The sequence below is a fragment of the Pelodiscus sinensis genome, chromosome 1, assembly GCF_049634645.1.
Source record: "Pelodiscus sinensis isolate JC-2024 chromosome 1, ASM4963464v1, whole genome shotgun sequence".
Lineage (NCBI taxonomy): Eukaryota > Metazoa > Chordata > Testudines > Trionychidae > Pelodiscus > Pelodiscus sinensis.
This window is the reverse complement of record NC_134711.1, coordinates 231,783,129-231,810,029: the sequence shown is the minus strand read 5'-3', so window position 1 is coordinate 231,810,029 and position 26,901 is coordinate 231,783,129. Positions and strand designations below refer to the sequence as shown.

At 46.3% G+C, this 26,901-nt stretch overlaps 1 protein-coding gene and 1 long non-coding RNA gene across 5 annotated transcripts in view; one reads left to right on the top strand and one right to left on the bottom strand.

Annotated features, from left to right (window-relative positions):
- The window catches only part of SLC9A2 (solute carrier family 9 member A2), a 50,047-nt gene extending 27,978 nt beyond the window's left edge, over positions 1–22,069 (bottom strand). For both annotated transcript variants that reach the window (XM_075917393.1, XM_075917394.1), the window contains exons 1-3: positions 21,651–22,069; positions 10,312–10,775; positions 6,684–6,934 (exon numbers count right to left, since the gene is read on the bottom strand). In XM_075917393.1, coding sequence (XP_075773508.1) covers positions 6,684–6,934; positions 10,312–10,775; positions 21,651–21,894 — 959 coding nt within the window. In that variant the 5' untranslated portion in view covers positions 21,895–22,069. The remainder of the gene's footprint in view (positions 1–6,683; positions 6,935–10,311; positions 10,776–21,650) is intronic.
- On the top strand, positions 21,543–25,811 carry LOC142825538 (uncharacterized). 3 transcript variants are annotated; one of them, XR_012899940.1, is made up of 3 exons: positions 21,543–21,724; positions 24,468–24,625; positions 24,820–25,809. It is a non-coding gene; the product is annotated as an uncharacterized LOC142825538 (long non-coding RNA). The 3 variants fall into 3 exon arrangements; XR_012899934.1 differs by having other exon boundaries at positions 21,546–21,714; positions 24,820–25,594; XR_012899946.1 differs by having other exon boundaries at positions 21,659–21,795; positions 24,820–25,811.
- Positions 25,812–26,901: the final 1,090 nt, after the last annotated feature.

Genomic DNA, 26,901 nt, shown 5'->3' with positions numbered 1-26,901 from the left:
ATAAGAATCTGTCACCAGATTAATTTGTCCCTCTGCAACCTGTAACTTAAAACATCTCATATTTTTAACCACTAACATTTAAAGGGACAGCATCTTCATTTTTTTCAATACAATATTACTTTCACTTAGGGAATCCAGTAACTGGTTTAATTCGGTGATATACCCAGGCTGATAACTGCTATAAATCTTCATTAATCGTCACATGGTGAATATGCTTCTATCAGTCAATGTGCAATATTGCATTTGATATTGCTTTAGAGTCGTTACTTTTATTTGAACAAAAATATCCTATACTGTACTAGTTTCCTCATTTGGAAAATGAAATTACAAGATGGCTATCAAGCTTCTAAAAGGTGAAAAGTACAAATATTTATTTTAATGTTTTCTTTCCAGTGGAGACCAATATTGCCAACGTAATCTGTGAGTGGGAAACGTAGGTATTCTCTTCATTTTTTGTACTTTCTGTTCACATGCAACTTACATGTAATTCCTGCATTATTTGCTCTCTGATTGGTGACTCTGCTGTTTTAAAATCAGCAAAAGAATAAAGGGCTGATTACAATCAAACTGTATTTTGTGTTTCTGCATAATGCAAGTCTACTTGTACAAACAGTGCAGTTTCTGTTGTGGCTGTAATAAACTAGAGCTCTGGACTCAGTCCTCAAGTTTCTCTGACCTACTAAACTTAACTGTAGTTTCAGTGCATATTTCTTTTAGCCTGTTCAATCATTGTTACAAAAAAGAAAGGAACACATATTAATAGTTCTGCTGTTTCACAGTCCTTATAAAAATTACAAATAGAAAATGTAGTACAGTACTATAATTTGAGGTGGGAACAAACTGAAAAGTTCAGCTTCACTGCTACGTTATTAATCGAGTTCATGGCTTTGATTCAGGCCCAGCTCTAATTACAGCATAATAATTTCCTCTCCTGAAGAGAACACTCTGATAGAGGCTATTTAGGAGATGATTAGTCCATTCCAGCAGTTTTTGATGAGTCATCTGGCCAGGAGTTATAAATGTCTGTCACTTGTCCCTATGACAAGTATGTTGCATGGGATATTTCGGTTAAAAGGAAAAGGCATTAACACCTGTTTTCCCTCCTTTCCTCTGGCCGCAATCAATTTCCAAGTTGCACACAGATGAGGAGACAGGGTCAAGAGGTATTATTTGTTTAATAATACTGCATTTTTCTTTCCAGTAATCTACCAATGCCATAACTTCAATATGTTTCTTTCCAGTGTTTCTTTCATTCTATTAAATGGATGCATGAAAACATACTGGCAGTGGAGGGAGAGAATTTCTTTGAAAATAATTAAAATTAATCTTTGAGGCAGCATGTTGTGAGTACAATGTGCACAGTCTTCCACTTCCATTGATACAGCAATTCACTATTCTGTCATCTCTGGCACATGCAACTATCATGTATGTTTCAGACAAATCAACAACCTTTTCCCAAAGTGTAAGGATCCAAGACTTTTACCTTAATGAGAGAGTAAACACCACTTTCAACCTCCTTTTCAAAACAGAGAAAACTCTGGGTTTTTAAATAATACATTATAAGACAGTTTTAATGTCATAACTTCTGTCTGGCCACTGGACATTGACAAAAGTGGCTGGGGTTTAAAGTCTTCTAGAAATGATGAGACATCCCACAATGCTGTCTTCTACAAGTACTGCACTGATGTGTCACCTCTCACTAAGAGCTCAAGTCCTATTGTGGGAGTGAACCCACAGCCTTCTAGTTTTTACTGTTCAAAATGACTGAAGAGGTGGCAGAGGAAACCCTGGACCTGCTATTACAATTTTTATTTCAATGCCATACATCATGTGCTTTTGGTGCTTTATTAAATTAAGAGGTACAATATGCTTTTACTTTTTGCCCTGTGCACAGGGCAATGTATAGCTGCACTACCCATGGAGGCTCTCTGCCCATATGCACAATGGAGAGAGAGGAAGAATAAATGCAGTGTCCACTTACCCTATCCAAAACCAAAAGGCCCAAATAGACATCACAGAAAAACAAAGGGGAGAAGGGAGTATACTCTCCACGTAGGCCCACAGGACAGGCGATACATAATCGTTATTACTCTATTCCAGAAATGACCAAGCATAGTATTGTGGAGATGGCACATTGTAGCAAGGAGTAAAATATTTTATAATAATTAACACGTGTAAACTATTATAAGTATGAAACAAATCTTCTTATAAATATTTCTGAAAGTTTGTTTGTTTGTTTGTCCCGAAAGATCTCCGAAATGGTAAGAGCTAGAAACACCACATTTTGCATGGATACTACTGATTTCCTAACTTAAATAACTGGCTTGGTTAGATCTCGAAATTGGTTTCCCCAGTTCCCCCAGAGCCCCAATTAGGCCCACTGATAATTAGCTTTTAGTAGCGCCTGATAATAGAAACACAACATTTTGCACGGATACTACTGATTTCCTAACTTAAATCACTGGATTGGTTATATCTCTAAATCGGTTTCCCCAGAGCCCCAATTGGACCCCCAGAGCCCCACCTGAGCCACTAATTAGCTTTTAGTAGCACCTGCTCATAGGCATTTGCTGGACTCTTCTGTTAAGTGTGTCAAATAAACTGCAACTACGAGATCCTTTCCCTATGATACCAGAAAAAGTACTTAGCTATGTTAATTTCTTAAAATAATATATGAGAAAAGTATTTCCAATAAAAAATGCTCTGTTAATATCATTGACATAGTTCATTCATCACACCTTTTACTATATTTTCCCTGGGCAATGCCGGATATTTCTGCTAGTTTAGAATAAAACACATTCAGTATAAATATATTGTGGTCATGTTAGAATATCAAATATTAATAATACTACCTAGCACTTCCTCCGTCTTTCATACCCATGCAGAGGCCAATCACATGTTGACACTACGGCTGTAACAGTATTGAGTATTCATCCATACAGCTGTACACTTTCACTATTATTTGGCACCTATGTGCTTGTCCCATTAGGAGACATGAAGTGCGATTAATTTTATATTAGGCTCACAATGTCCAGTTCAGCACTTTCATGCAAAACACTATGGCTTTTTAATATAATGCTTCACTCCCCTTTTTGATTTGGAAGCCCTTTAAGTACATGATCATATGCTGCCAATGACATTTGACTAAGAACAGGAGGAAACTGGAAACCAAACAAATGCTATGAATAGCAACCAGTGGAAGAGATGGTTCATTTCAGAACTGGGTCAAATTAGATTTATATGTTACTTTATTTAGATTCATATCTGAGAAAGAAACCGATGCACCTTTCACATCCTTACTTTCACTAGGATATCCCTTACTTCTTTCTCTTCTTTTTTGGGGTATGGAGAATATTTCTATGTTTATAGTACTTAAATAATTTGGGCTGTTCCTGCCCCTTCCCCCCCTCCCCCCATTTAACTGCTTCTTAGCCCTGGAAAAAAATTGCCACAACCATGATATTTAATAAACAATTTTTTCTTCAATCAGATGGTAGAAAATGTTCTAACAGTGACAAAAATTTCACCAAGTATTAGAGATACTAAGTAGTAAGTTTTAAGCTTCATAAAATGTTATCACTTCTAAAATCTCACTGCCTCATGTTTGCTACTAGAACAAAGCAATACTTAAAGAAGATTGTTCTTTACACAATATTGCTTGGAATCACAATAAACTGGTTTAATTTAGTTGAAGTCATGATAGTCTTTTCTAAAATGGAGGTCATTACGGGTCATTTTACGCAGTACTGAAAGGATGACTTAACCCTTCTTATTGAAGTGCTTTAGTGGAGCACAATAATACTTTTAACTTAGAACTAACAGAAGAATATTATATATATATTTATATATACACACACACACGCCCACATCCCAACAGGTAGATTCAAAAACAACTGAGGATCCCAACTGCCACTATAGGTCTCTACATCCCCAAAACAGGCCTCCTAGGATTCACAAAACCTCTGCTCAGTTATCTCCAAGCCCTGTAGGCATTTAAAAAGTTCAGTGGCTAACAGTTTGCTGTACAAGTCCCCTAGGTGACCATGTTTCTATATGTGCACTGGAGCCCCACGCCAGGTATTTGGACACTTAAGCTGCAGAACAATTCATGAGCTGGAGAAAGAAAGACATTCCTTCACTTAACTCACCCATGCAGCCATATTCAGTAATCACATGCAGAGTTCACCTACCAGAGTGGGCATTTATAGACAAACTTACACAAGGCAGTGGTAGGGGGCGAAGAGGGTGGGATGAAGAAAAGGGGAAGGACAATCTCTCATAACTTATTATCACCCAGCTGTCAGATATCTGGTGTAAGTTCCCTCTATTTGATGGGCTCTATCACCACTGAGGAGAATGTCCTAGCCATAAGGGAGTACAATATTCTGAGGTAGAGAGGGGATCCTTTCATTCTCTCCTCCTGAAGCTGTGCCATTATGAATAAGCAATTTTAAAAGTCATAGGGCCAGGGAGAGAGAGAAGAGAGAGAACAAGCTTGAAAATGACTCTCAATGAAAAAACTGACCTGGTGGATGGGTGACCCAGGGTCTAGCTCCCTTGCTCCAGTGGCTTTTTGAATGGGTTAGTCACAGTGGAACAGCTTCAAAAGGACCAAATGAGACAGCCCCGCCTGAGACTATCCCAGAGTCAACAGGTTACAGCCCTCATTGGAGAGGCAGTACAAACTCCTTCACTCCCGTAGGGAAAGAGAAGACTTGGAACCATATCACAGATGACAACCCTAACTACTGGGCTAAATGCCATGAGGAAGCCCATCCCCTTTTATTTTATTGCAAAAACAAAGTAGGCATTTTATGCCAAAAGAAGGCTTGCCACTAAAGAAGAGGAGGTGCTGCTCTAAAAACTGACACCTATCTTTAAGGGAGGGACAGAGTTTAGTACAGGTTGGACCTCCCTGGTCCAGCATGGTTGGGACCTGACTGGGTCCCAAATGACAGAATTTGCCAGTCCAGGGGAGGTGTCCTCTGCCACAAACCACGAACCAGCTGGCTCCTGCCTCTGGTCCCCTCTACCTTCTTCCCCCCTCTGCTGCCACCAGCCCCGGCCCCAGGCTGCCTTTGGCGGCCGGGGTTCTCCGGCCTTGGCCCACAGTGCCGCATGCAGCCAGATTTCCCCAGCCCTGCACTGATGCAGGCAACCAGGCTTCCCCGGCCCCCAACACCGCGTTGCTCCTGGCTGTCGGGGTTCTCCGGCTCTTGCCACAGGCAGCCAAGATTCTCTGACCCCCAACCCGGCACTGCCACAGGCTCCTGGGCTTCTTCAGCCCCCAACCCCACGTTGCTGTGGGCACCTGGAATTCCTCAGCCCCCAGCTCCGCACTGCTGTGGGCTGCCGAAATTCTCTGGTCCCTGGCCCAGCACTGCTGTGGGGCTCCTCTGGCCCTGCTGCCCCCGCTGGACTGCTAGCCCTCCTGCCATTAGGCTCCAGGGCTCTCTGGTCCAAGAGCATTCATGGTCCTGCTGGACCATGGAAGTCGCCAGACCAGAGATTACCAGTTTCCAGAGCTGCAATCTATACACCCTTCTTAGTTTGGCATCTGTCATTGGCTAGTTCACGTGAGGTGCCACTTTGGGCTTGGCTTTTGTGAATCTCATTCTGAGGCACTTCTCATTCTCCGGGGAGCGAGTCATTGTACCAGACTCTGGTGTGGAGAATTCTAGTGATTTTCTAGGAACAGAAAAGCAGGCACTTCTACACTCTAGATACAGCTACACTGCAATAAAGACCCAAATCATGGCCAGAGCTGGCCCACGTTGTGCGGCTCAGGCTGCCAGGCTTTAAAACTGCAGTGCAGATGTTGGAGCTCAGCTGAAGACCAAGGAGGGAAGGTCTCAGATCCTGGGCTCCACCCTGAGCCTGAACAGCTACACAACAATTTTATTGCCCCACAGCCAGAGTCCCACAAGCCCACGTTAGCGGACATGGAGCACAGATAGACCTTCAGAGTCAAACCTAAATTTTATTGTAAATCTAGCCCCACAAAGCAAAGATTAAGTGTTATTATAAGATCATTTTAGGGCAAGATACTGAAATTCTTACTCCCAATTTAGTAAATGGGAGTCGAAATGTAACATCCCATTTAATCAGTTAACCGATTAAATGTTACTTTTAACCAGTTAACCACTTAAATTGGAGTGGGTGGGGGACCTGGTAAGTCTATAGTGGCTTCCTCCCACCAGCAGGAGCTGCTCTGACTAGACTGGAGTTGAGCCTAACCATATTGGAGTGCCCCCAGCCCTCAGTATGGTGGGGCTGGCCCACCGGGAACACCCCTCCTCCCCGCAGTGCAGTGAAGCGGCCTGGGCCTGCCACAGGTGGGGGTTGCTCAGACTAGGTCGGGCCTGTTGCACCCCATGGCAGGCAGGGGGCTTCTTTGGCTAGGCCGAGGCCACTGTGCCACACCGTGGGCATGTGAGGAGCTGCTTCAACCAAGCCAGATTGCCGGGTAACCAGTAATCGGTACGCATCACCCAGTAAAGTTAACCATTAACATCCCTAAATGATAGTATTTTTTTCATTTAACATTAATGGAATAGCATTATCTCCACTGAACAGTACTTAAACAACTGAGTACTCATTGTGAAGTACTTTCTACAGAATCTATCCCGCATTGAGGACTGGTTTTGCATTGCTACTTCCAAGTATCTTTTTCATGTACTTACGCCATAATGCCTGAGAGGTTAAACATTTCAGCTGTTATGTATGACAGGTAACTATAGAGGAAGACAAAAAGTGGCTCAATCACTCGGATTTTGTGGGTGAAGCGGGTTGTAAATGCTGCCACAAATCCCAAAAAGATTCCAATCAACACTCCACCGATCCCCACTACAAAGAATTTAGCGATTCCAGCAAATATGTCAATGGTCTCAATTGTGTGCATCTGGCAGAAAGTCTTGAACAAATTGTACAGGACCTATGGAGAAAAGAAAGCACATTACTTTTCAGAAGCCTTCCCAATTCCTCTCCGAGTCACTGTAGTCCTGCATTCTAATGGAAAACTTTTCATTTTTGTCTTTACCTTGTGTTCACTTAAAATATGCTAACTACTTAATAATCTCTCTCTCTCAAAGTACTTCATAAAGGGGATTAAATATCAATTTACTGTACCTATTTTGCAGATTGTGGACACTGAGGTACAGAAAGGCAAACTGACTCAAAGTCACTCAGCAGGTCATTGGCAATGCCAAGAATAAAATCAAGTTCTCCTGACTGATGCAAATTCCCGTGTCCCTTCTATGCTGCCAATCACTTTCAGACTTCCTAACTTCATAATTTCCCTGCCTTAGTCACAAAATGAAGAGAAAAAAAAAGAAAAGAACAATTTTTATCATCACTAATAAAATCAAGTAATTTCATTAGACATGTGAGGTTGCAGGACAACAGGTCTGAAAACATATCTTCTCAGCTGAACTGTGACAGAGCAAACCCTAAATGGCCACTATCCCTCTCCTTCCTGCCAAGTTTTGTTTAGAACATTGGGCAATGTGATCACCTGGGTTACATTTTAAATAGAATCAGCTTATTAACTCTGTGCAAAATCACAACCAGAAGCCATGAGTAGGCCCAATGCCAAGCTACTGGGCCTTCTAACAATTGTTCGGATGTCTTTAAACACTGCCTCAGAAGTGGAACTGAACTGAATATAAACTCCCATTTACTGCAGGTATTATGATTCTAGAACATTTCTGGATAAAAATAGAAGCTCACACAACTTCTAAAAAAGTCTAACCGGACACGTCAAAAGAGACTTCAAAAAGTGAAGTTGTAAGCATGGTCAGCTCCTCTGCTGAATGAGACACATATCACATCCCGTATCACAGGGTCAAGATCTCTATGTCTTTAGAAGCAGGGAGGCAAACATGAAGACTGCATCAACTATCTGCAGCTGAGGTATAACACTACCTCTGCAGTGTAGGTACAGAGTGGTGGGTGGGAGTCACTGTCATTTTGATCATGGCACACAGATTTCAAGCCTCAAAAACAGTGGGTGTTTTAGCACAGCATGCTCAATTGTGTTTAGGTTAGATGCTGTTCGAGCTGAAAACTGATATTTCAATGTTGTTTTTGTTGAAAACAATTACATAGTGAGAAGGCTCCATATAAATATGAAGAAAAGACATTCCCCAAATATTCGTGCAAACAGAAACACCTTTGCATGAATGATTGTTAAGTATAAATAAAGACAAGCATAGACATGTCTGAACCAAACAGCCATTTGGAATTGGAATTAATATTTGCCTGCCTTGTTTTTGCAGTATTGTATTTGATCAAACCTAATACACAGCACCATCACAGGCATAATAGAGAGTTTCAGGTATAAGCTAACAAAAAAGTTAAGATTTAAGACAAGCTTTAAAGAGAGGGTATGATTCAGTCACTTGAAGGAGGTAGATTAAGAAGTAAGTATAAGTGAAAAAATAATGTCTCAACTATAAGTATTATAGGAAGGAGAAGAAAATGGCTGATGAATGGGGTGAGGGATATGAGATCAGTGAGATAGACTGAGAAAATCTTTTAAAAGTTTTAAAATAAGAAAGACAATTTTTCATTTACCTGGGATATGAATAGGAAGCCAGTGACGGAGAAAAAAAGAGAGATGTTTCCGCTTAACGTGTGAAAAGCCAGATTTACATTGACCATAAAACAGGACATTACAGGGATGATGACAGGAGATTATTTATGCCTGGATAAGGATTTCAGTGGAGATAAGGCCAGGTAAGGATAAATGTCAGTAATCTTTTAGACACAGTGACAACAGATTTATACATGGAGAAGTGTATGGCTCTGCAGGGACGGAAAGGCTATTGGGCTCTTCAGACTTTCATCTCCAGGTCAACATAAAGAAATCAAGTTTGGTTAGTTAATGATTAGTCATCTAATGGCTGTTTGGTGTCCTGTGAGAAATAAGTTGGTGCCCACATCAAATTAGCACTAATTGGAAACTGTCCTTGCAGTCTCCCAGTGATTTGCACTCTTTCGGTAAATATCCACAGGAATCCATGCTGATCACCTTTCTTTTCTACCTTTTCCTCACAGACATTTCTCCATCCCTGGAAAATCACTGAATTTTTATTAAAAATCTGATAGAATTCAATAATAAATACCTGAAGAGTTCAGATATTAAAATCTATGAAATATTTATAATCCTTCCTTTAACATTAGCATGCGTTCTAGAGTAAATAAAGACTTGCATAAACTGGCTTTCGCTCTTAGCAGATAGTGACAAGAAAGTTGTATAGGATGATGGTGCTATGCAGTCAAGTAGTAGCAACAATAATTTATATATATGTTACAGTGCATCTGTCTGCGAGTCCATTTGTCCAAGAACTCCTCCTACATGGTAAGAGCTAGGATCACCAAATTTGGTAGGCAGCTTCCTCTTCTCCTAACTTAAGGCAAGTCAGAGTTTGGCTGTGCCAGGACAATCAGAACCCCTGAGGAAAGGACTGTTTTCCATAACATGCAAAGGGAGGGGCTGCTGTTTGGAGGGATATGATAGTGAGATTAGCCACTTGGGACAGCGAACCCACAGGGGAAAACTATCCTGTAGAGTTGCCACTGGGGGCAGTTGCACCACCAAGGAAGTAGCCAGCAGGGCTGTGGCTCTGCCATCTTGCCTGCCAGCATACTGGTAAGTAGACCCCCGTCCCAAAACCTTTTCCCTCATCCTGGCCTTTGGCCACAGTGCCAGAGGCACAGGGAGAAAAAAGGCTTCTGGCTGCCAGGGGAGGGGCCGGGGGAGAGAAAACATCCCTGGCGGCCAGAGGGAGGATTGGATGAGAGAAAATTCCCCTGGCAGCCAGGATGGGTATTGGGGGGAGAGAAAAGGCCCATGTCAGATTGGACCTCCTGAGACCCTCTTCACCCCCCGCTCACTCTCACACCCCTTTCACCCCCAACCTCCTGCACTCCCCCCACTAGGGTTGCCAGGTATCCAATTTTTGCCTGGACTGTCCGTTCTTCGGGTCCCCAGTCCAGTAAAAAAAAAAAAAACACACACAGAAACAGTTGCTCAACAACTTTGGTCTCCCCCCTCCTTTTTTTGTTTTTTTGTTTTTGCTCAACAGAATTTTTTCCAGGTGTGTGGTTTTTTTTTGTTTGTTTTTTGTTTTGTTTTTTTTAGGGACAGGGTGTGTTCAGTATTTTTTGTTAAACCATCTGGCAACCCTACCCCACACACATCTCCAAGACCTTTTCCTGACTACTACACCCCCCACACCACCAGACCCCTACCCTGAACAATCTGGACAATGCTGGGTAAGTCTGCTAGTGATTTATATAGTAACTTACCACAGTTATAGCATCATTCAACAGAGACTCTCCGAACACTAGGATGTAGAGCTGTTCATTGACATGAATATTTTCAAAAACAGCCAGCACGGCCACAGGATCCACCGCTGAAATTAAGCTGCCAAAGAGCAGACTCTGCAGCAAAGTGATATCAGTCAAGCCAAATATTTCAATCTGGCAAATTCCAAACAGGGAAAGTCCAATGCCGACAGAATTCCAGAGTGTGCCCACTACTGCATACCAGAATATAGTACCAAAGTTCTCAAAGAAAAGACGAGTGGGCATGAAATATCCAGCATCGAGTACAATTGGTGGAAGAAGATACAAGAAAAAAACATCGCTCTTCATTACAGGTGGGGACTTTTCCTCAGCTCCAAAAATAATTCCACCCAGTAGTAATCCAACCAGAATAAGGAGGCAACTCTCAGGCACAACTGAGGGCAACTTGTAATAGAGATGAAAGCCTTCAAGGGGAGTTCAAACCACAAGAAAATAAAATAATTACTTTTCCAAAATCTAAAAGCAAATCATGATATTTGTTCTTTATACTAACTGTATTTTTACTTCAAAGACAAGTTCAGAGAAACAGAAGACAAACACATAATCTCATTGTGCAGCAAGAGATGGAGAAAGATTAATAGCCTTGTTTGGTAGATATTTAGATTTAATAGCCATCTCCCTACCCATGCACTCACCAGGCAAATACAGGCCATAAAACTACAGTAAATACACATGCAAATGAATAGTAAGAGATCTAACAACATATGTGCAGAAATTTATCACGGTTGTGCAAACAGTTCTCATAGTAGGCAAAAAGACACGATGTTTTTCATTCAATTTTTAACATCTGTGCCTTATGCCTCATTATTTCACAATTCTATTGAACATCCAGTATGCTATCTGCTGTACAAACAAATAGGCAAATTCTTGGGAAAGATTTTCAGTGGGGACCTAAATTTCCATACCTATTACAGAAGGTAATTAACATCATTAGGGCTTTAGTGATCCTGTAACACTTCAAATTAAAATGTGTTACTCATTCTGTTTAGACAATGAAAAAGGTTTTCTCCACACAAATGGGTTTTTTTTCTGTTTCATTTTTCCATAGAAAATATCAAGAATATCAAGTCTGATCTGATCAAACTTGGCTTTGCTGGAGTATCCACTAGGGACTCAGGGATCTTTCTATAGCCTCTCTCAGTGGTACCTCAAGGGATAGATATGTTAACCCTTTAACAAATACATCCTGTGAATGTTCTTTAGGCATTGAAGTTAAATGGTTGTTAACATACATGCAATCTTTAAACATTCTGATACTAAATCCTTTCCCAGCTTTGAACTGTCTACACATTCAACTTGTACCAGTTTCACTGTACTAATACAGTTAAACCAGCACAATCCCTCTACTGTGATATAGCTCTACAGGGATAAAGAGTCTGATAGTGGGTATTGCTATTCCCATATAGGAATGGAAATAAACTGTGGGGCTACACATTGTGTCTACATTGTGTTCTCTTGTGCAAGAAGATATGCAAATGAGGCATGGCAATGACTATCGCTGTGCCTCATTTGCATACCTAATGAGCTGCCATTTTGTGCAAGGGCCTTTTGTGCAAGAAGGAGCAGTCTGCACTGCTCCTTCTTGTGCAAAAACCCCCTCTTGTGCAAGAACCGTTCTGCCCATTGCACAAAAATGCATATCAAAATAAGCCCATTGTGCAAAATGGTGACTCATTAGGTATGCAAATGACATGCAGCGATATTCATTGCCACGCCTCATTTGCGTATCTTCTTGCGCAAGAGAGCGCAATGTAGACGTAGCCTACCAGTATAAGGGCTTGTCTACATTTTTCTAGTGACTTCAATGAAGGCTGCTATCTAGGCTGACAGAAGAGGTTCTCCATCATCGTAGATACTCCACCTTCCTGAGAGGCAGCAGCTAGGTTAACAGGCGAATTCTCCCATCAGCCTGACACTGTCTCCATGAGGGATTAGGTCAGTTTAACTGCATCACATGCCATATGGATTTTTCACAGCCCAGAGCAACATAGCAATTACCAACCTAATTTCCTAATGTACACTAAGCTTTAGGCACCTTTTTACTGACATCACTGCTTCTATATTATACATGGTACTGATTTAACCATTTCAGAAAAACTTATACCCACAAACAAAAATAATTTACTTTGCTACAAAAACTTTGTGTACACCAGGCCTCAGTTTCCAGCTTTTGATCTTTTGTATCTCATGGCATCGTATTTCACTAGGTCTCTGGCCATCATAGAGTCTTCCAGGGTAGCCAAAGGGCTTGTGTAGATGAACAATTAGGGCGTGGCAGGCTGAGGTGTACATTTATGTCGTGTCAGCATGCTGCACACTAACTGTCTGTGTGGATTTGGGTACTGTGTAGGAAGAATTCCTCAGTGCACTTAGATTTATTTGCATGTCAAACAACCCTAATTTTGCATCTAGACAGGCCCAAAAGTGTGAATTTCTCATGTAAAAAGCAAACAGAAAAAAAACTGTAAACAATAAGAGTATGTCTAGAGTACATTCCTCCGTCACCAGAGGGATGTGAATTAGACATACCGACATTGCAAATGAAGCGGGAATTTAAATCTCCCGTGCTTCATTTGAATAAAAATGGCCACCACATTTTGCTGAGTCAGCAGTTTGTCACCAAAAAGGGCCTGTCAAGACGGGATCGGCCGACAAAGAAAGCCTTTGTCGGCTGATCCTGTAAACCTCGTTTTATGAGGCATAAGGGACCTTTTCTATTGAAGACATTTTTAAACAAAAAGGCCACAAGCGTAATTATTTTTTCTGTTTCAGGGCACCAATATAGAAAGTTTGCCGTCCAAAATATATATCTCTCAAGTAATTTTAGATTTTTTTAAAAAAAATTAAAAATAAGAACCTGAGTGAATGTTGATAAGCTGTGAAACTCACTGGGTATGTCTAGACTACATCCCTCTGTCGCCAGAGGTATGTAAATTAAGACATATCAAAATTGCTAATGAAGCGGGGATTTAAATATCCTGTGCTTCATTAGAATAAAAATGTCCGCCGCTTTTTGCCAATGCGGCAATTTGCCGGCAAAAAGCGGCAGTCTAGACAGGGATCGGTTGACAAGGAAATACATTGGTGTTCAAGGTGGGCCCTGAACCTGCAAAATTTTCTCTACATGGTTGGCTGCGTCTACACAGTACTTCTTTCAAAATAGAGCACTCTTTCTTGGAATTTCCTTATTCCTCATACAGTGAATGTTACAGGAGTCGGAGTAAGAAGTCCTCCAGTTTGACAGTATTTTGACACTATTCAAAATAACTGCCTGCTATGTAGATGCGGACTAAGTTATTTCAGAATAGTGTTAGTTATTTCGAAATAGTGTTCAAGTGTAGACATACCTAAACTGTCAAACTAAGCATTCCCCTGTCTATCCCTGCCTGTGGGTATGTCTGGACTGTATCCCTCTGTTGGCAGAAGGATGCAGATTAGGCAGGTCGACAGTTCAAATGAAGCAGGGATTTAAATATCCTGCACCTAATTGGCATAAAAATGGCCACTGCGTTTTGCCGACTCAGCACTTTGTCGGCAAAAAGCAGCAGTCTAGGGGGGATCTGTCAAGAAAGAAAGCCTTTTTCGACAGATCCCTTATGCCTCCTGTCGCCAGAGGCATGTAGTTTAGACTGTGAGAATAACTGCACAGGCCAGGTCTTAAGCCACTCACATGATAGACCCACTTTGTATAAAATACATAAATATTCATTGGATCCGAGACTGCAACTTGAACCAGGTGAGTGCACTGACCACAGAGTCATTCTCACATTTTTTCTGGCCCACACTTGGAAATTTTATCCATTAAGTCCAACCCAGTATTTACTTTTAATACAAAATAAAGCTAGTAGGGAATGAAAAGCTATTTTCCAAAAAATAAAACACCCTAAAATGTTGACGTTTTCATGGCCAAGAATTCAAAGTGTACATATTTTTCTGTTTTGTTTTTTAGTGTCTCATGAATTTTTTTCAGGAATTGTTCAAAATATTTATCAGAAAAATCATCAAATGCCTTATTGAAACAAGCTCTCAATTAAAACTTATGAAAATTATTTCAATAACATTTTATTTAAAAAATGATTATTTTAGGCATGGAATTGTTCACACAAATTGAAACATTTTGGTAAAATAGTTTTAAGAAATCATTTTGAAAAAGGCCATTGTTTTCATTCTTCATTGGAGCAAACCCAAAACCTTTTGGGAAACAGCACTCTGTCAAAATGTCCATTTTTTTTATTTTGAAATCTCAGGTTTTGGATTCTGTGCTCTCTTACTCTCTCTGGGTATGTCTACACTACAATGTTAATTCGAACTAACTTAGTTCGAATTAGTAAATTCGAACAAAGCTAATTCGAACTAACGGATCCAGACTAAAAATCTAGTTCAAATTAGCGTTTTGCTAATTCGAACTAGCATGTCCACATTAAGTGGACCCTGAACCGGGCTTAAGGATGGCCGGAAGCAGTGTCAGCAGGGCATCAGAGGAGGACTTAAACCATGGAGATGCTGTCTCAGGCTAGCCGAGGGCTGTGCTTAAAGGGTCCCGACTCCCACCCCGGACAGACAGTTCTCAGGGGTGCCCCACTTGCAAAGCAGTCCTGGCTTGGAGTGCCCGGACTACCCACACTGGGCACATCACACCACTCGGCCATCAGCCCGGCTGCACTTGCCGCAGGCTGCCATCTGGGAAGAGGAGGCAACTGGGGGGCTGCAGGAGAGCTTCCACCCCCAGAAGCCCGCAGAGCCAGCCCAGTCCTCCCCATCGGGGGCTCGTGCCCCATTCCTCCCTCACCTCCTTCCACTTACCCTTCCCTAGCCCCTCTTCTTGATGTACAAAATAAAGATAACATGTCTTCCAAAATGGAATCTGTCTTTATTGAACAAAACTGGGGGAGACTGGGAAAAGGAGGTGAGAGAGGGGAAGAGAGAGGTGGGGAAAGGGGAGGGCAACTAAAATGATCAGGGGTTGGGAACAGGTCCCATATGAAGAGAAGCTAAAGAGACTGGGACTTTTCAGCTTAGAAAAGAGGAGACGGAGGGGGGACAGGATAGAGGTCTCTAAAAGCAGGAGTTGGGTGGAGAGGGTGCATACAGAAAAGTTCTTCATTAGTTCCCATAAGAGAAGGACTAGAGGACACCAAAGGAAAGGAATGGGTAGCAGGCTTCAAACTAGTAACAGAAAGTTGTTCTTCACAAAGCAGAGTCAACCTGTGGAACTCCTTGCTGCAGGAGGCTGTGAAGGCTAGAACTAGAACAGAGTTGAAAGGGAAGTGAGATCAAGTCATGGAAGTTGGGTCCATGGAGTGGTATTAGCCAGAGGGTAGGAGTGGTGTCCCTGCCCAAAGTTTGTGGAAGGCTGGAGAGGGATGGCACGAGACAAATGGCTTGGTCACTGTCTTTGGTAAATCCCCTCCAGGGTCCCTAGGGTTGGCCACTGTTGGCAGACTTGCTACTGGGCTACATGGACCTTTGGTCTGACCCAGGACGGCCATTGTAAGCTCAGGGCTCAGGGTCGGGGGTCTCACTGGACCCCCTTGATTCTCTTGCACACCTGCTCCTGGGTGGCCAGGCTGGCAGCTCTCCTGCCCTAGCTGGCCACTTTCCTGTGCCTAGTGCGGAGATCGTGGACGAGGTCCACGATGTCCGCACTAGCCCAGGCGGGTGCCCGCCTCTTGCGGTCCCGGGCAAGCTCCCGGGAGCCACCAGCCTGGTCCAGGGAAGAGGGGGAGGGCTGGGGGGCATCGGGTGGGTGACTCGATCCGTGCCAGGTGCAGGGTCTGCTGGCTGGGCGCTGGCAGGCTTGCAACTGGCACAAACACTGTAGCCAGCCCGTGCCCCTTTAAGGGCTCCGGGGCTGGGAGGAGGGCAGAAGAGTTTCCCTGGTGTTGGCCAGAGTGGCCACCAGGGAAACCTGGGGAGGGCTAGCCTCCCACTAGTTCGAATTAAGGGGCTACACACCCCTTAATTCGAACTAGCTAGTTTGAACTAGGCTTAATCCTCGTAAAATGAGGTTTTCCTAGTTCGAACTAAGTGCTCCGTTAGTTCGAATTAAATTCGAACTAACGGAGCGCTAGTGTAGCGCCTATGAAAGTTAGTTCGAACTAACGTCCGTTAGTTCGAACTAACTTTGTAGTGTAGACATACCCTCTGATCTCTAGTGACCAGAAGCCACTAGGACCTTTGAAGCCTTCTAAATGAAAACACTGGTAAGATCAACATGTTCTCTGAATCATATTTTGGTTTCAACAGAACTGCATATTTTGACAACACTACATTTAGTCAAAAATATTCTGACCTGCTCTAGTAATAATACAATATTAAAATGTAATTGGCCTTCAGAGTCTTAAAGCTTTGTTCATGACCAATAAGAGGTTATAAAGTCTAATCATATCCTATGCACAGGAGTAATTTTTGAAATGGGCTTATTGTTTACTGCATTTTTAATAAACAAATGCTCTGTATTACTGACAATACTTTAGATTATTAAAATTGAAATTGTATTATTTACTTCTCCCAATGTATGCAGTTTATTTTTGAATTGCATTCATCTTAGAAAATAAAATTAAACTAGTCTTTTCATCTTCTGCAATCTCAAGCATTAGCAAAGTACTGCAAAATTTGGTTTGCAAACAGTCCACCAGAAAATTTACATTTTTTAAATTATATCATTCAAATTTTTACAAAATCATAGAAATATGTCCATTGTCCTTAACTTCTGCAAGATCTTTTATTACAACTAAATTACATCTAAATTTTGGTTTAAATCGAATTTACAGTATGCTTTTAAATGAGGTGAGGTGAATACAAAATGAATTACAAGTATCAGGCAATTAGCTGTAATACGTTGGTGTTCAAGGTGGGCCCTGAACCTGCAAAATTTTCTCTACATGGTTGGCTGCATCTAGACTGGAAAGTTTTTTCGCAAAAGCAATTGCTTTTGCGGAAAAACTTGACAGCTGTCTACACTGGCCACTTGAATTTCTGCAAGAACACTGACGATCTCATGTAAGATTGTCAGTGTTCTTGCGGAAATGCTATGCTGCTCCTGTTCGGGAAAAAGCCCTTTTCCAGAAATGCTTTTGCGCAAAAGGGCCAGTGTAGACAGCTGAAAACTGTTTTGCATAAAAAAGCCCCGATGGCGAAAATGGCGATCGGGGCTTTCTTGCGCAAAACCACGTCTAGATTGGCACAGACGCTTTTCCGCAAAAAGTGCTTTTGTGGGAAAGTGTCCGTGCCAATCTAGACGCTCTTTTCTGCAAATGCTTTTAACGGAAAAGTTTTGCCAGTCTAGACGTAGCCCTCGAATTTAAGCACATAAGTAGTCCCACTGGGCAGAACCTCAACTGATGAAATTGTGGTAGCTTTGCTTAAGTCAAGAACATTATGCGTAAAGTTAAGCACATGTGAGTAAGTGTTTGCAGGAGCAGACTTATAGGACTACTAAGCAGAATGTGGCTCTGTAGTGGTGCTAGTGACAGAATTCACTTACCAGGCAGTGCTAGATAATGGGGGAGGACTTGGCTCTGGACTCTGGAAGGGGCAGGGCCTCAGCAGAAAGGGTGGAACTACAGCCAGCCAGCCCTCAGCACCAACAGGACTGTGCTGTGCCTCCCACACCGCACCACACAGGGTTTCAGAGGGTATTTAAAGGGCTCAGGGTTGTAGCCACCACTGATGCAGTGGTAGCAGTGGCCACATCCCAGAGGCCTAGGCCCTTTTAAATCAACAGTCCCCCTGAGGCAACTGCTCCCTTCCCAGTGGCAGTCCTGATCTCTATATGTAAGTTTCACAAGTAGAAAGGCCACAGTTATACAAGTAAATGATACAGTAACTGAACTGGCTCAATACATAATTACAGGAAGCCCTCTCCATTCGCAGTTTTGCTAACCGTGGTTTTGCATATTCACAGTGCTCTGCGCTGCACCAGCCCAAGCACATGACTCAGCGTGATGACACTTTTTCAGTGTGCTCCAGCAACAGAAACATACAGTACCAGGAAATTTCATAGGGAATATGATACTGTAACACATAATCATAGATATAAATATCATGAAAATCACAGTTCATTACTATTGTATGTGGTCAATGCCAGAAACTAGAAGTGGGTGTAAAAATGTGGTTGTTTTGTGTGAGAGCACACCCTCCCCTCCCCTCAACTCCTCCCCCCCCCCCCCCCCCATCAGTATTCATTTCATTCCATTCCCAGTGATCTCAAGAATGTACCTCCCGCAAATGGTGAGGGCTTCCTGTATCTACATGAGTTCGTTCACAGTTTTAATTTAAATGAGTGACACAAAAAAAGGCACTTGAAATCAAACAAACATGGTAATGGTAAGTATCCATTAAAACAGATTCTTTGAGGTTAAGATTCTGAAGGACTGCTTAGAAGAGATCTAATTAAAATGAATGTCATCCTTTATACATAGTCTTAATTGATTTTTACAGAGATCCTAAAATCTTTTGTCTTCCTGATCACTCTGTTACTAATTTAAATCCATACTTTTATTATAACAAGAAATAAAACAATTAATTTTAAAACAAAAATATATTTCCCTAGTAAGTAGACCATAACCCTGAAACTATGCAATACACATTTTCTCACATCAGAGAATGAATGACCTTTCTAATTCATTCAACGTTTCTCATCTTTCAGGAACTATAGGCAGTCCCCGGTTTACATGGATCCGACTTACGTAGGATCCCTACTTACAAATGGGTGAGGCAACCCCGCACTAGCTGCTTCCCCCCAGCAGACCAGGGAGACGTGAAGCTAGCGCCCCCTCCCCCCAGCAGACCAGGGAGACGCGGAGCGGCTTTTCTCAGCAGACACCTCAGCTTGAGAATAAAGGACTGAGGGAAGTGAGATGTGGAAGAATACAGGCAGTCCCCGACTTACGCGGATCCGACTTATGTCGGATCCGCACTTACGAACGGGGCTTTCTCGCCCCGGAGCTCGCAGGCAGCAATCCGCCACCTCGACCTCCGGGGTGAGAAAAGCTGCTCCCGGTGCCCTTGGTCTGCTGGGGACCGTCTCCAGCAGACCAGGGGCACCGGGAGCGAAGCCGCAGCAGTGGCGGTGTCCCGCGCCTCTGAGGCTTTGCCAGAGCAAAGCCTCAGAGGCGCGGCACCCCGCTGCCGCTGCGGCTTTGCTCCCCGTGTCCCTGGTCTGCTGGGGGGGCGCAGCTAGTGTGCCCCCCCCAGAAGACCAGGCTTTTGTTGTGGACCCTGGGGCAGAGCAGCTGGGGCGCTGCCGGTTGGTCCTGCAGCGCCGCTCTGGGCACTACTGGACTAACCCGGCAGCACCCCAGCTGCTCTTCCCCAGGCGTCCTGATTCAGCCACTGCTGGTCAGTTTCAGCAGCGGCTGAATCAGGACGCCTGGGGCAGAGCAGCTGGGGTGCTGCTGGGTTGGTCCAGTAGCGCCGAGGAGCGGTGCTACTGGAGCAACCCAGCAGCACCCCAGCTGCTCTGCCCCAGGCGTCCCCAAGTCAGCCGCTGCTGAAACTGACCAGCACTGACTACAGGAAGCCGGAGGCAGAGTTGCTCTGCCGCAAGCTTCCTGGAATCAGCCGCTGATCAGTTTCAGCAGCAGCTGATTTGGGGACGCTTGGGGTTCTTAAGTTGAATCTGTATGTAAGTCAGAACTGGCGGTCAGTTTCAGCAGCGGCTGACGCCAGTTCCGACTTACATACAGATTCAACTTAAGAACAAACCTACAGTCCCTATCTTGTACGTAACCCGGGGACTGCCTGTAAAACTGAGCTCTAGAGAAATGTTTGTCTAGAGTTTCCCCTACAATATGTACCAGTTCCGACTTACATACAAATTCAACTTCAGAACAAACCTACAGTCCCTATCTTGTACTGGGGACTGCCTGTATTCACAGAAGTTAGCTGAGTGAGAAGCGTAATCCATAGCGAATAACATTTTGGTTTGCTTTCCATCAATCCCTTGTCATCATCAATTTTCTTTAGAAGTAATTCTTTATTAAACATAAATGATATAATTGCCTACCATTATGTACTGTAATGTTTTATGAAAAGGAATACAGTGTTAAACTATACTTGCAAGTATGTATCTAGAGATTCAGTCTAGTGAATGTTTCATGTATACACAGATGGAATTTAAGGGATTTTTTTGTGCTACATTATTAATATTTTACAATAAAATGTTTTCAGCTTTATGTTTGTTTAGGCCTATAATGAGGGACATTTTATAATGGCAATTTAAGCTAATGTTCTCATTAAGCCTGTTTCTCTTGAAGAAACAAAAAACTTTTTTCAGCCAAGGCATGCCAATGGCTTCAAATTTCAAGTTAAGCAATAGAAGAAAATCCTGCTAATGACCACTTGTCAGTAACGCTAAAAGTCAACTACCACCCTGTATCTGACCTATCAGTCCTTGTTCTCAAAAGAAATCTTTACAACACCTGCAAAACATGAGCCTGGGAGCTTAATTCATAACTTTGCTAGATACTACAAGGATTATAACACCCTATAGCCCCCACAAGCTGCCTTCCCCTACTCCTTGTCCATTCTCCACATTAAGGGGTGTAAAAGGGACACTTCTCTTGGGATAGTGCCTGGAAATACATGTTAACTGCCTAAGCAATGTTTCACTCTGTATTTAGCTGTGCACTTGGAGCCCTTTCCCAGACCGGAAGAGCCTCTGTGTAAGCTCCAAAGCTTTGTCGCTCTCTCACCAACAGAAGCTGGTTCAATAAAACCACACACCCTTTCTCTTTCATCTGGGCAGCTTTCACTGAATTTATCGCACTGAGCGGTAATTCAGAATGACTCTTGCCTGGTTGATTACATCGGTGTTATGCAGGGCTCTGTTTTACAGAAACAAGCAGGGTCCTACGATGGACTTAGACTCTAGGCAGGTGTTTGCCAAACGAAGACTCTAGGCGGGTGTTTGCCAAGGGAAGAAGCCAGGGAATACGCGTAATAAGGAAGACACACTCTTTTCGGGACTTTCTCTGCTTTGCAGGGAGTTCTGAAGCCGGGGGTCTCTGAGGGAGACGTAGCCTGATGAGGGTCCCCATCCTCCGTGGCTAAACAGCCGGGGGGGGGGGGGGGAGCCACATGTGGAGCCACATCTGTCCAGGTTTTCACAGGGGGCTAGGCAGGTGACGCGCGCCTTGCGGGGCTCTCCCTTTGCCGCCCTCGTACTGCTCCTGCCTGCTGCGTTGCTAGACACCATTCGCCTCCTCCCCCCGCCGCTCCGGACTGGGCTCCCTTTGGTCCGCGAGCCAGGCGGGGCCGGGGCCGGCGGCACTCACCGATCTTGGCCAGGGAAGCCAGCAGGATCCAGAGGGTGATCTCGAAGGGGATCTGCACGTGGGGGTAGTCCAGGGTGAAGACGTGGAGCCGGGTCTCCTCGAAGGGGGTGGCGTTGGGCGGCTGCGGAGTCCCGGAGCTGCTGGGGTCGGTGCCCATCGCGGCTTCGGCGAAGGCAGAGGCGGCTCCGGGCGCCAGGAGCAGGACGAGGAGCCCGGCAGGGAGCCGGGGGCAGCCGCAGCCCATTGCGCCTCCCAGGCCGGCTGCTCAAGGGGCGCCCCTGGCCTGGGGCGGCTCTGCCCGCATGATCCCGCCTGCAGCCCCCTCTGCGGGCCGGCCACCCCTCGCTCCCGGGGCCGGCTGCTCACCTGGGCCGCCCCGCGCTCCGCTCCATCCCCAGCCTCCGCCCCCGGCCGCCTGCCTCCGCCCGGGCCAGCCCCGCCGCCTGCAGCGCCGCAGCCCGGCAACGCCCCTCGGCTCCCGCCCCTGGGACCCGGGAGTGAGCAGCCACCGCGCCCCTGCCGCCGGCTCCCCGGCTCCGGCAGCTCAGCGCCCGGACGGCGCCGGAAAGCCCCTGAGAAAACTTCTCCGCCTTTGGGGGAAAGGGGGAAGCGGCTAGCGAGCCAGCTCGGCCCTCCTCAGCCGCTGCCTCCTTGGCACCTGCTGGCCACCTGCCACCGGCTCCTGCCCCGGAGTCCTCTTCCTGCCCCCGCCAGCCCTGCCCTCTGCCCGCCAGGCCATCTCCCTCCCCTCCTCATACCAACGCCCCAGCTTCTCCTGGCTGCCCCCGCCCCTCCCCAATGCTGAGAAACCAGCCAGGGACATGGGGCACCCACCCCCAAAATTATACTGACCCAGTGCCCTAGACAGGAGTCAGTCATTAGCCCTTAGTGCTGCCTCCTAGCCTCATAAGGCTCACAAGGAGAGATTTCTAGCCTCCTAGTTGATGTGAAGACTAGGACATAAACAGGGTTCAAAAAAGAGTTCGATAAATTCACGGAGCTTAGGTCCCTCAATGGCTAGTAGCCAGGATGGGTAGGAATAGGGTCCCTAGGCCCAGGGGTGGGCAATCATTTTTGGGGGGGGCACTTATGATTTTGGAAAGTGGTCAAGGGCTGCACTCTTCTATGATATTAATGAAGATGCGGGGTCTGGAATGGAGGTTGGGTGCAGAAGGGAGCTTGGGGTAAAGGACTGGAGTCTGGGAGGGAGTTGGGATGAAGCAGGCAGTTGTGACCTAGGGCAGGGGACTAGGGTGCAGGGGGTTGGGATGTGACCAAAGGTAGGAGGGGATTGTGATCTGGCGCAGGAGATAGGGTTTCCAGATCTGGGAGGGAGTATGGGAATAAGAGGGGGACAGAGGGTTTGGGTATTTTGAGCGTGGGAGAGGGGCAGGAGGGTATAGAGTTGGGGCAGGAAAGGGCTGAAATGCCAGAAGCAGGCTGTGGCCAAGAGACTTGCCAGCTGCCAAACTACCCTGCCTACTTGCAGAGTTTAAAATGTTTCTCAGCCAGCCTGCCTGGCCATGTGCTTCATGAATAACTGAGTCCAGGAGAGAGGGTGTGATTCTTCTTAGCTGCCTGTTATTCTAACAAGCAGCTCACATTGGCTGGTTTCTACCAGAAACCGGCCAATGAGAATGTGCTGGTGGTGGAGTGGCTCCTAAAACTTCCCCCCTCCCCTCCAGTTTCAAAATAGAAACGGAGCCCTGCAGCCTCTTTTCTGCAGGACGCATGGGGCTAAGGGCAAGCAGGGGAGCTCCTGCCTCCATGGGCCAGATTTGGTGGCTTGGAGGGCCGAATGCAGCCCGTGGGTGGTATTTTGCCCAGGCCTGCCCTGGCCTCTATTTGCCTGGGGCGGGAAATGGCAGACAGGAGAGGGATCACTTGATCATTACCTGTTATCTTCTGTTCGCTCCCTCTGGGGCACCTGGCATTGGCCACTGTCAGAAGACAGGATACTGGGCTAGATGGACCTTTGGTCTGACTCAGTACGGCTATTTTTATGTTTTTAGTAGTACACCTAGCTCCCAAGGTAACTGATCTGAAGACAGTAACATACATGTCTTAGGGTATGTCTACACTACAAAGTTAATTCGAACTAACAGACGTTAGTTCAAATTAACTTTCATAGGTGCTACACATACAAACCGCTAGTTTGAATTTAATTCGAACTAACGGAGCGCTTAGTTCGAACTAGGTAAACCTCATTTTACGAGGATTAAGCCTAGTTTGAACTAGCTAGTTCGAATTAAGGGCTGTGTAGCCCCTTAATTCGAACTAGTGGGAGGCTAGCCCTTCCCAGGGCCAAACCAGGGAAACTCTTCTGCCCCCCTCCTGACACTGGAGCCCTTAAAGGGGCATGGGCTGGCTACAGTGTTTGTGCCAGTTGCAAGCCTGCCAGCACCCAGCCAGCAGACCCTGCACCTGGCACAAGATGAGCCAGCCACCCGCTGCCACCCAGCCCTCCCCCTCTTCCCGGGACCAGGCTGGCGGCTCACAGGAGCCTGCCCAGGGCCACAAGAGGCGGGCGCCCGCTTGGTCAAGTGCAGAGATTGTGGACCTCATCGAGGTTTGGGGGGAAGCCTCCAATGTCCACGATCTCGCACTAGCCACAGGAACGCGGCTGTCTACGGCCGCATGGCTGACAGCCTGGCCACCAGAGGCCACCAGAGGACCCGGGAGCAGGTCCGCTACAAAATTAAGGACCTGCAGCAGGCCTACTCCCGGGCCTGCCAGCCAGGGGCCGACCCAGAGGCATGCCCCCACTTTCAGGCCCTGGACCGCATCCTGGGGGCTCACGCCGTCTCTGCCCCCCAGGTGGTGATCGAGCCCAGGGCAGAGGGCCCCGTCCCAGACACGGAGGAGGAGGAGCAGGAGGACGCCAAGAGCCAGGAGCCTGCCCAGGACCCAGGACCCCCAAGGAACCCCACAGACCACATCACCTGTGTCGTCCGAGGCCGGGGAGGGCTCCACATGTGAGTACCATCGTGCTCCCCTTATGTGTACGGGGAGGGTGGGGGAGAGGGAGCCCAGGGACCGTGTGCCTGGGCCTTGCCCACCATGGAGCAGCAGCTGGGTGTCATGCAGGGGCCTTGGCGTTGCAGAGGGGGCTGGGTTTCACCCACCTTGTCCCCAGGGAGAATTGACCACTGCTCTTGTTTCACCACAGCCGCAGCACTTGGGACTGCAGGGCACACCACCCCGCCTGCAACAGCCACCTGCACCCGCACCCGGGCCAGCAGGTGTGCCAGGAATGAGGAGGAGTACCAGCGGTGGCACCTCCGGTTCCTGGAGCACCAGCTCCGCACCCAGGACCACTGGGTCCAGGAGGACCTTTGGCTGCACCAGCGGAGCTTGGAGGCACTGGAGGAGCAGGGCCGTGCCCTCAGAGGCCACCTCCAGACCCTGGTCGGCCGGTTCCTGCCTCCTCCTGCTCCAGCTCCTGCAGCTGCCCCAGCTCTCGCTCCTCCGCCCACCCCTGCTGCCCCTGCTCCTGCTCCTCCTGCCTCTACTGCCCCTGCTCCCCCTCTCACCTCCTCCACACCCCCCATCCCTCCTGCCCCACCCTCCACACTCATTCCCCCCCGGCGCCCCTGCACCCGCAGTGCTGTGAGTCGGGAGAGCCAGCCGGACCCCCAAGCCTGAGCTTTCCCTTCCCTTCCTCCCCTTCCACCCCCTTCCAGCTCCCTCCTTCCAGGTTTCCACCTCCCCTCTCCCATCCTCACTCCTCCCTCCCCCACCCCAGTTATGTAAAATAAAAAGAGGTTTTTGTTGGCAAAAAAGGTATCTTTATTTGACATTAGGAAGGGGGGTTAAGGAAGGGAAGGAGAGGAGGGTGGAAGAAGGCCCCAGTGGAGCATGCAGGGAGAGTTCAGTCCTCCTCCTCCACATGGAAGCTCTCCCGCAGGGCTTCCCGGATCCGGACAGCCTCTCGCTGGGCTTCCCAGATGGTGGCAGTGCGGGGCTGAGTGTAGTGGCCAGCCATGTGCTTAGCCTCAGTCATCCAGGCTGGCAGTATAGCCTCCCCCTTTCGCTCGCACAAATTGTGCAGCACACAACATGCTGCTACCACGGGAGGGATATTGTGCTCTGCAAGGTCGAGACGGGTAAGGAGGCATCTAAATCAGGCTTTCAGTCGCCCGAAGGCCCCCTCAATCATGATGCGGGCCCTGGTCAGCCTCACATTGAAGGCCTGGCGGGAGGGGTTGAGGTGCCCCGTGTAGGGCTTCATGAGCCAGGGCTGTAGGGGGTAGGCCGCATCCTCCACCAGACACATGGGCATGTCCACGTCCCCGACCCTGATGTGGTAGTCGGGGAAGAAGGTCCCGGCCTGCAGCCTCTGACACACGGAGGAGTTCCGGTACACCTGTGCGTCGTGTGCCTTGCCGGACCAGCCCACATTAATGTCCGTGAACTGTCCCCAGTGGTCACACATGGCCTGCAAGAGGACGGAGAAGTACCCCTTTCGGTTCACATACTGGGAGGCCTGGTGTTCCGGGGCACGGATGGGGATGTGCATCCCGTCAATGCCCTCCCCCCCCCCCCCGCAGTTGGGGAAGCCGAGGGTGCCAAACCCCCAGATGACGGCGTCCGGGTCGGCGAGGCATACCACCCTGCGGAGCAGCACCCGGTTGATGGCCTTGACCACCTGCAGAGAGACACAGCAAAACGTGAATCACTGGGGCGCCTGGGTGGCTGGGATATCACTGCTCTACAGCCAAAATGCTTCTGAAATAAATGCAGTCAAACTTTACTAATTCTGGGTCACTGAGAACAAAAATGATGCTGAAAATTGTTGATTGGCTCTAGTTTTCAAGATATGCTATTGGGTCAGTATATACGACCCTTGACTTGCAAATGGCGGAGGATAAGTGAGTTATAAAGGGAAGGGATCTCAATTTAAACCAGAAATGACTAAAATACATCTTTGACTGGATCTATGAATAAATCTATGACTGGCTTTGGACAGTACTTGCTTTTTAGGCAAAACAATGAATGATGCAATCTGAAGCTAGTAGTGCGTCATACATGATAGGAATTGCATCATGTTATTCCTAGAAGTCTTGCTGCATAATGGCAATGTTTTGCCATCAATTCTAGTTGGTCATGCAGTCCATATGAAGGAAACCTATGACAACATGAAACAACTTTTGAGGTGCATAAACTATGACCAACATCAGTGGCAGCTTTGTGGCGATTTGAAGGTTGTTGCTCTCTTGTTTGGTCTGCAGACTGGATACACAAAGTACTG